The sequence below is a fragment of the Sinocyclocheilus anshuiensis genome, unplaced genomic scaffold, assembly GCF_001515605.1.
Source record: "Sinocyclocheilus anshuiensis isolate Anshui unplaced genomic scaffold, SAMN03320099.WGS_v1.1 scaffold782, whole genome shotgun sequence".
In the NCBI taxonomy this organism is placed as follows: Eukaryota; Metazoa; Chordata; class Actinopteri; order Cypriniformes; family Cyprinidae; genus Sinocyclocheilus; species Sinocyclocheilus anshuiensis.
In genome coordinates this window covers 2,380,601-2,390,099 of record NW_015546111.1, presented here as the reverse complement: position 1 = coordinate 2,390,099, position 9,499 = coordinate 2,380,601, and the positions used below count along the sequence as shown (strand labels likewise).

At 38.3% G+C, this 9,499-nt stretch overlaps 1 protein-coding gene across 1 annotated transcript in view; it reads right to left on the bottom strand.

Annotated features, from left to right (window-relative positions):
• Positions 1–6,323: 6,323 nt before the first annotated feature.
• Positions 6,324–9,499, bottom strand: part of LOC107700756 (failed axon connections homolog) — a 10,920-nt gene continuing 7,744 nt past the window's right edge. The window contains exons 5-6 of the mRNA XM_016502550.1: positions 9,171–9,287; positions 6,324–8,043 (exon numbers count right to left, since the gene is read on the bottom strand). Coding sequence (XP_016358036.1) covers positions 7,739–8,043; positions 9,171–9,287 — 422 coding nt within the window. The 3' untranslated portion in view covers positions 6,324–7,738. The remainder of the gene's footprint in view (positions 8,044–9,170; positions 9,288–9,499) is intronic.

Below are 9,499 nucleotides of genomic sequence, written 5' to 3'. Positions count from 1 at the left end.
CTCACCCACAAGTTGTTTCAAACCTGTATGAGTTTCTTCTTCTGTTGAACACAAGATAATTTGAAGAATGTGGGTATAACCAAACAGTTGATGGTAGCCATTGACTTCCATAGTATGGAAAAAAAATACTATGGAAGTCAATGGTTACCATCAACTATTTGGTTTCCAAAATTCTTCAAAATACCTTCTTTTGCATTCATCAGAAGAAAGAAATTCATATTCAAATTCACTATACCTTTAATAAATGTTCTTGGTCTTTTTGTGAATGATGTACTGTTTTGCTCAGTAATACATCACCTTCTGGAAGTAAAATGGGTTGTAAATGACAATTCACATATTCATAAAGGCAAAAAAAAAAAAAACACCTTAAAGTGACACTTGAAGATTTTGACACTGTGTTCATACAGTACTGTTCAAAAATTTGGGTCAGTAGGATTTGTATTTTGAAAAAAAAAAAATTATTATTAAGAAATTTTTATTCAGCAAAGACATTAAATTAATCAAAAATGACCAAGACATCTAATTTTACAAATAAAAAATCTAATTTTAAATAAATGCTGTAATTTTGAGTCCTGAGAAATCAGCATTTAAGGATCATGTAACACTGAAGACTGGAGTAATAGCTGCTGAAAATTCAGCTTTGCATCACAGGAAATAAATTACAATGTAAGACAGACGGACGGACGGACGGACGGACGGACAGACAGACAGGTCATTTAAACTATAATAATATTTCACAATTATACTGTTTTTACTGCATTTTTTGATCAAATAAATGCAGCCTTTGTGAGTTTAAAAGACTTCTTTAAAACATTTTTAAAATATTAGAGACCACAAACTTTTATGTATTTTTTTTTATTTTCTGGGGAATATGGCCACAAGAATGTAATGCTAAACAGTTTTTGTTGTTTTTGTTTTTATCTACTAAAAATAATGCATCATAATTTTTACTGAATGTAAAACTGGTCTTAAAATTAACAGGAACTTGCACGGAAACACAGAAAACAGTTTGACACTGTTGGGAATGAAAAAAGTTTGATTTGCTTATTCAAACAGAACCCAAACTTCAATTTATTATAATGTTATAGTGCCCTCTATAGGCTATAGGGAGAATGTGTTGTGGGGTCTTTTTCTGGAGTGTCAACAATAGCAGCCTAGCCCAGCATAGGTCAACCACTACAACTCTAATTTGTCACAAATAAGATCAATAAATCAGTAGTCAGACACAAAAGTGTCATAGCTTTTTTTTTCACAATTTAAGTGAAGCTATTGACTTGTATCCATAAACAGCTGTCCACTTAAGCTCATAAGCACAACACATATTGTTGCACGTCTGCCGTCGTTGCAGCAGGTCGCCGCTTGAGTACCTGCAACCGCGAAATAAATCTCTTACACTGTGCCGCCTTTGGGAAAACTTTCAGTATCAGTGCCCCCCAAAAAAGGCCCACGCCCAACTGATCTAACTGTTCTGTTTGCGCTCATGTTTGTAAACAGATGAATAATTGAGCCAAGTTCAAATCCGCCGTGGCAGTGGGGTGAGAGAAGAGGAGGAGGATAGACAGATGGCCTAGAGCAGATAGTCTAAAGCGTGCCGCTCCAAGCGCACACACCAAAGAATGCAGGCCGGCATTGTTCTGCCCGCCAGGGCCGTGCTGTCATGCAGCGTGCAAGCCATCCCCCCAGAGCCAAGGTCTTAGCGTGTCAGTGTCCCGGGCCCATTGTTTCTGCGTTTTTTTATTTCTGGGATGCAATCGAGTGTGACGCCAAAATGTTTACCTAGCGTGTCTGCCTCAGCCATGAAGTGAGGAAAATAATAAAAGACAGAGGGAAAAAAAAAACCATGTCCAAGGGTCTCAGCACAAAATAATCCACCGTAATGCTAGAGAGTTTAAAGAGGCTTTGCCAATATCCCTCTGTTTTCAGGAGGGAAAAAAGAGAAGGGAGAGATAAAGAGCTAGGAGAAACCATCAGGAGAGAGAGAAAGAAAGCTGCTAAAAACCCCTCAGCCTCAATGGGATTGCTAATGATTGTTTTTAGAGAACAACAATTGTGGTATTAGGGCATAAGCAGCTGAAGATAACATCCAGGGGAAGAGGAACAGCAGCTTGGGGAAGGAGATAATGAGGGAAAAGTAGGGGATTCTGGGATGGGGCCCTGCTCTGTTGCACCGATGCCCCTTTCAGTCAGGGGTATCAAAAATGTGACTCGCCCTCTCTCTTTTGAAAAAGTACCTGCTCTAATCCACCGAGACGACGGGGGTTGAAGAAGTCCTTGCAGAACAGATCTTGAAAAGCTGTAGGTCAGTGAACACGTACCCTCGGCGGTAAGTCACAGGCAACAAAAGAGAGAGTGGCTTCTCTGTCGTCATCTATTTGCGAGACAAATGGTCAGACATATGTGGGTCTTCGCAAAGAATATGATCAAAAACGTGGCACATTCACATTCGATTCAAAACAGGAGCTTACCGTGAGCTTATCGTTTCTGGCTCTGTCCGAGGAGGCTTTGAGAAGCGATGTTGGTGGAAAGACTAGCCCACACATATACAAAACTCCCCCTGGCTCTTGTCCAGCGGGTGAGGGGACTCGTCCAAAACAAACTGGATGCCAACCAGCAAACAAAGGCATAATTGGGGAAGAAAACAGCGCCACCTGTTGGCATCGTAGCCCAGTCTTTATGAGCCGCACCTGAGCCTGGCTGCCAAAGATGAGGGGAGCATGTCTTCAAGAGGGCCTGTGGAGTCACCTGGCACATGCAGCGCTGCACTCCGGGCCCGTGTGGGCAGCTTTATTCCCATCTCTCTGGATCCACAAAACACACACAAACAGGAAGACAGCGGGGGGCAGATGGAAGGGTCACTGTCTCTGCCAGGTGGCCAGGGGGCCTGAGGATAAAGCCAGATATGATTTTTTTCATATATAACACACACACACACACACACACACACACAGATTGAGAAACAGAAGCATACACATAACAATTCAAAGAAATGGGCAGTGATTTTAGATATTCTTCAAATTTATGGTTATGGGCTTTGTGCATTTAATTTTATAGGACAGATTGGAGAGACAGGGAAATAGAATGGGATCGAGACATAATACGGGCTGGATTCCAGATATCCTGATTTACAGCCTTGCAATTCCTTGTTTATTCCATACGATGTGAAGGAAGTATGTTCCATATGGAGTCTGGAATATATGTGTTGACTTTCAGCTGTGTTTGTGACTTTTGCTAGAGCCAGTGTTCAAACAAGTGAACAGATGACTAAATTAATAAATGAAAGTGTATGGCAGAGAGAATCTACATTAGTCTCTGCCATTTTCCTAGAGGCTGATTACCCATAAGACTGATTTTATTCTAAACCATTTAAACACACACACACACACACACACACACACACACACACACTCACACACACACACACACACACACACACACACAAACTTTTTTGAAACCAAACTCAGTTATGAAAGAATATGTTACATATCTATCCTGTTTTTGCATATCAGAGTGACACCTAACACAAAGTAACAGCACATAATTAGTAATTAGTACATCATTTAGCTGTAAGATATGTTCAGATCTTTCTTTTATTCAAGGATGCACTAATTTGATCAAAAGTGACAGTCAAGACATTTCTAATGCTACAAAAGATTTACATTTAAAATAAATGCTGTTCTTTTGATTTAAAACAATGTCACTGTAACACATTAAAATAGAAAAGTTATTTTAAATTGTAATAATATTTCATAATATTAATGTTTTTACTATATTTTTGATCAAATAGATCAAAACTTCTAAAAAAAAAGCTTACAGATCATAAACTTTTGAATGATGGTATATTAAAATATGTATACAAAATATTAGTTTTTATATATTTATATATGCAACTCTTTAAAAAAAATCTTGATCTGAATTGATAATATCTACTTAATTTTCCACAGTAAAAAGTGTTTGGGATTGACATGAGAGTAGGTAGATGATGGCACAGAATTGTATTTGTTACTTATCTGTTAAAAATACAAATATTTTGGGGCTCAAATATCTGAGGGGGCACGTTTAAATGCGCATGACGCTTTTGTCTGTTAGCAGGAACAAACAGGAGCTTTAAAAGGGATTCGCTCCAGGGTCTGAAAGTGGAATGACCTGAAGTCTCCCTATTGCTGGATGTTTGTCTTGGTTCCGAGCGGGTGCGCAGACTATGCCTGCCGCTGCCATCCTCAGTCCAAAGCCACAGATGCTGCAGTGTTTGTGTGTTGACTCCGTGTAATTTGTTTGCACTAATTTGTTTTGGGGTATCAGGGGAGTTCCCTTTTTAATTTGCCTCTCTCTGTTTACCCCTCTTTGTGGAGCACTGATCTGTTAAGCAGCAGTAAGAGCGAGAAAGAGAGAGAGAGAGATGGGGTGTAGAAGAGCCTAAATTAAAAGAAGGTACTATGCAGATTGTTTTAAGCTCTGGCTGCCCCGTCGGGCCCAAAGGCCTTGCTTGCAGCCTGCACCTGCTCCATCCCGCGGGAACCTGGTTCCTGATCCGTGGCCCCTCTCCCTCTCCTGTTTCTCTTCTCGTCTCTCTATCTCCCTCTCTCTCCCCTGCTGTTTCCTCTGCACGTCTCCAGTGCCTGGAAACGCCATAATCAGCCCTCCTCTGCGCATGGATGGCTGCCGCTCATTAGCCTGATTGAAAAGATGGTAGCTCATGCTAAACACACACGCATACACATATGCATACACAGGTTGGAAAACATTCACATTGACTTTTTGAATATTAAATTCTATATTTAAGCAATATCATGCGAGCAAGAGCATTGTTGTTATGAATATCAGCACAAAAGATGATACAAAAGTTAAACAAACGAGACCAAATAACTTACATTTTAGACACAATATTGCCAGGTCTATTTTTGCTTCACCAATGAAAATACTGTTGTCAACGTAATGTTCAGTAGTATGTTTCGTTTGTGAAGGAAGCAAGGTTTCAAACCAATCAGTACAGTGAATGAATCAGTGACTCACTCATAAAAACAAGTCGCCGGTTTTGTTCCTGAATGAATCAGTGTTTTGAACAAATTGGTACAATGAATGATACTCATAAAAACAGTGGCTGCATCTGAAATACTTCCCTACCATATAATAGGTGAAAAACAGAATGTGAATACAGAAGTAAATTCACAGTATTCATAAGCAAAAGTTATAATGACCTCTGATGGAAATACCTACTCAGAGAGTATGTGATAGTCACATTGTTTCATACCTGAATAAATCAGCGTTTTAAACTAATCGGTACAGTTAATGATTCACTCATTAAAAACAGTCACTTGTTTAGTTTCTAAGTGAATCTGTGTTGTGAACAAAGTTGTACAGTGAATGATTCAACTACTCACTCAGAAAAACAGTCACTTGCTTCATTCCTGCATAAATCAGTTTTTTTAACTAATCGGCTGAAGTAAATTTCAATGTGAAGTAAACTAATGCACAGATGCACAGTCTGTCGGGAACCCACAAACAGAGACAAACAGTGACACAAAAAGTAAAAGTTTAAGAGAGCACCACTCGATCAATCAAATTTGAGGGCCAGAACTGGTGCATAATACCTAATAAAAGCAGAAGTGGAAAACAAAAGCATTGAACTAAATTTATACCAAACTAACAAATAACATAACAACTGAGGTAATTCTTGCACAACTGGTTTGAAAGAAAAAAATAAATATTCCTCATACATACATTTAAATTGCCACAGCTATTTTAATTGATGTTTTGGAGCATTCATTGTCAAACAACCACTCAGTTCAGGATAACCAAGCACTCACGAGAGTCTCAGTTGTGCACAGTATTTTATAGCTGAATCAGATCAGGTAGAATCTTATATATAACCATCATTTTGTTTCCACAAACAGGAAAATTACTCTCTAATATGGCTTCAAGATCTACTATCAGATCTATAGCAAAACTGACATCTTATGAGAACATAATCCAGCTATATTCCCAACACAGACACATCTCTAAAAGTCTATAATAAACACATCACAGGGTAAAATTTTAATGCATTGCTTAATGCATGTATTTGAATGTGAATTTTGCTGCAAGTGTTATTTATAACGGATTGAAAATACCATTTTTAGGTGTATATCTCCTTAAGTCACTAATTTTTTTTTTTACTATTTATCCAAAAAATAAATTGCAAATTAAATAATATTAACACAAAATTGATAAGGGACTTACCTTTAACCTCAATTCTATACAGGGAATAAATATTTGATAGAAACTTTCCACTGGTGAACTTTACACCAGCTTACACATATAGACGCACACACAAACACATGCAGGTAAATGATGTATTATAGATAACTACTGTATATCATACACACTCACATATAGCATATCTCACTGATTGTATGGACCCTGCTTTATGTCCTCTAATGTTTCAATCCATATCTTTACATTGTCCAAAGTCTTTCAATAATCTAAAATGTGCAAAACAACAATATGGAAAGAAAACGATAGAATTCTGCGTAACAAATCAAACATTATAGAGATTTAAATAAATTCATTTAGTACAGGCTTGGGCTTCAAGTAAATTCAACAGAAAGAGGGTAAACTCATCATGCCGCAATTGATCACAACAATTTTCCCTCAACTAAGGCAAATCTGCTCAAGTATGCTCGAACTACACTTTGGTACACAAATCACACACATGGATAAAGAAAAATGTATAATCAGACTCCTAAGCCATTAAAGTTGACCGTTTAGTGTTCACTGTTGTTATTAATATTTAAAACGTTATTTTAAGGCAGAAGCTTGAAGCGAGGGATGCTCGCAACGCCAATACAAGTGGCTGCATAGGACCCACTCAACATGTGAATGGTCACAGTGCCCTCAAGTGGTGACAAGCAAACAGGTCTGTATTACAGAATCGAACACAAAGAGACACACAGGGATGAAGAGGAAAGGCTGTCACACATGCACAAATGGTTGCAATCAGGCACACAGGCAGTAAGCACCATTCAGACTGATCAAGAGTCTGACACTGATGACACACACTGGAGCCCTAACAAATAAAACTGACAGAAAGGGATTCAGTTCTATTGTATTAGCCTTAATATTTGTGAGGACTGGATTCTCATTTTGTTATTTTTTTGTGTTTAAGCGGGTAGAACAGGGATTAAATGCTTCCTAAATCCTTTTATCCATCTTCATTTCTATTTTATGTACTTGAGCTGATCTGGGAGCGGGAATTATTAGGTTTCAACAGGAGGGAGGAATTCACAGATTTACTTTCAGGTTGCACAAAGGAAATCAGTCTGTCAAAAAAAGGTAAATTGTCAACTTCGCACAAACATCCTAGAATCATGCAAGCTAGTGTTTTGCTACATGATTGTGTTCCGGAGCAAATGTTTGATTAAAGTTCGAGAGAAAACAGACGTATTGATTGGACTGAAAAATCACGAAATGTTTGTTTCCTTGAAATGAAAGTTAATTAGAAATCATACTGAAACCGTGGACATATAAACAGTTCTGAGAGGGATGAAGGCAGAATGAATGATCTTTTACATGCGTCCAACTTCTGTGGTGTAAATCTTAAGGTGCACATGTCCATGACTGACGTCACGTTGTATACACGCATTTTGTTTTTAATTCAGGTTCATCAAAGTGCGATTCATACAGGTCAGACATATCAATATAAGTTTTGGAGCCACTACACATCGCAAAATGCTCTGTTACACCAGATAAAAAGCAACCTCTATTAGATTTCACCCTTGACCTGCTGCTCCACATCCGAGCCATCTGCTTCAATGTCAGAGTCTGAGAGCGAGCGTCCGGAGTGGTCTGAGTCTTGCGAGTGTGTATTACTGTGTGACGGGAGGCTTAGATCGCTATCCTCTAAAGTGTCTGTCCTAGAAAAGAGACCAAGGTCCAGCATGCAGGTGGGCGTCCCGCTGCTGGTGTCATTGTCGCTGTCGTAACAGAAGTCCTCTAAGTCCACAAACCACTCGGGCCAGAACTTCCTCCGTATGCGCTCACAGTACATGGCGAGGTTGATCAGTTCTCCTGTGGACAGACATAGTTGTTCATTGTGCAGCTTGAAAGCTGTCAAACATGGTCTGCTGAATGGCTGATTTTTGTTCCATTGCGTCTCCACTCCAGAATACAGCAACATATTTCTGTAGGGTGTAATAAAGCCCATCCACTTTTTCAAGAGGCTTAGCTCCTGAAGTATTTTTCCCCATTCATTTTACCCAAAGGGATTTTTAAAAAGTGTTTGTTTAAACGTTATAGGCAATGAACCAAACCAACCAGCTACAAGGGTAATTCACAACTTTAGAAACTTTGGTTTTTCTTTTTTTTTTTTTTTAATTGAAAACTGAAAATTGCCAAAAACTACAAGTCTTTCACATATTTACATTTTTTTGCAAAATATATGCATATATTTACAAATATTAAAAAATTCTGAGAGGAAGACTGACTCTATTACATTAATCGAAGTGCTTCATTGGGACTCTTATGGTGCAATTTTTTTCGCAGTGATTTTCGGACTTGTGGAGATTTCTTTGCTGAATCATGGGTAATGTAGTTTTCATTCAAAATCAGATAAAATGGATAAAATGAATGTAATTTTTTTTACTTCCGGAACCAGACTGATGCTCTCTATTCTGCTGAGGTGGTGCACACATTCTATGTGTGACTGAACTTTTATGTGCAAAAGCATAAATAAATGCCTGTAATGCCATCTAGTGGACATTTAACAAACTGCCATGCCATTGCACAAAATTAAAAGGAATAGTTCATCCAAAATGAAAATTCGGATTCCAAACCCATTTAATTTTCTTTCTTCTTGGAACACAAAAGGAGATGTTAGGCAGAATGTTCACATTGCACTTTTTGAATGGCATTGTGTGCTGTCAGGCTCCAGAAACGCTAGAAACCACCCTAAAATACCATAAAAGAAATCCATATGACTTGTGAACTATATTTCAGAACCTTTTGTGTTTGATGGAAGAAATAGTTATACAGGTTTGGAACAAAAATGATAACAGAATTTTCTTTTTTTGGGTGAACTATCCCTTTAAATACAACAACAACAAACATTAAGACATGCATTAATCTCTCCAAATATTTCCAATTATTTGAATCGCCCTATTAGGACTACAAAACTGCAGTTGTGAGGTCTTGCTCACCTTTAATGAGCTGCTCGGGCCGTGTGCCAGGTAGTGTCCACATGGCTTGTGCAAGGTGACCGAACACTGTGGCATCCACACTGGACAGCTTGGGACCCATGATATACTTCTTATCCCCTGACAGTGCAGAAAATAAACATTAAAGGAATAGTTCATTTCCAAAATAAAAATTTCCCGATAGTTGACTATTTTGCCATCCAAGATATTAATGTCTTTCTTTCTTCAGTTGAAAAGAAATTAAAGGGGTCATATGATGTGATTTCAAGTTTTCCTTTCTCTTTGGAGTGTTACAAGCTGTTCGTGAATAGATAAGATCCCTGAAGTTGCAA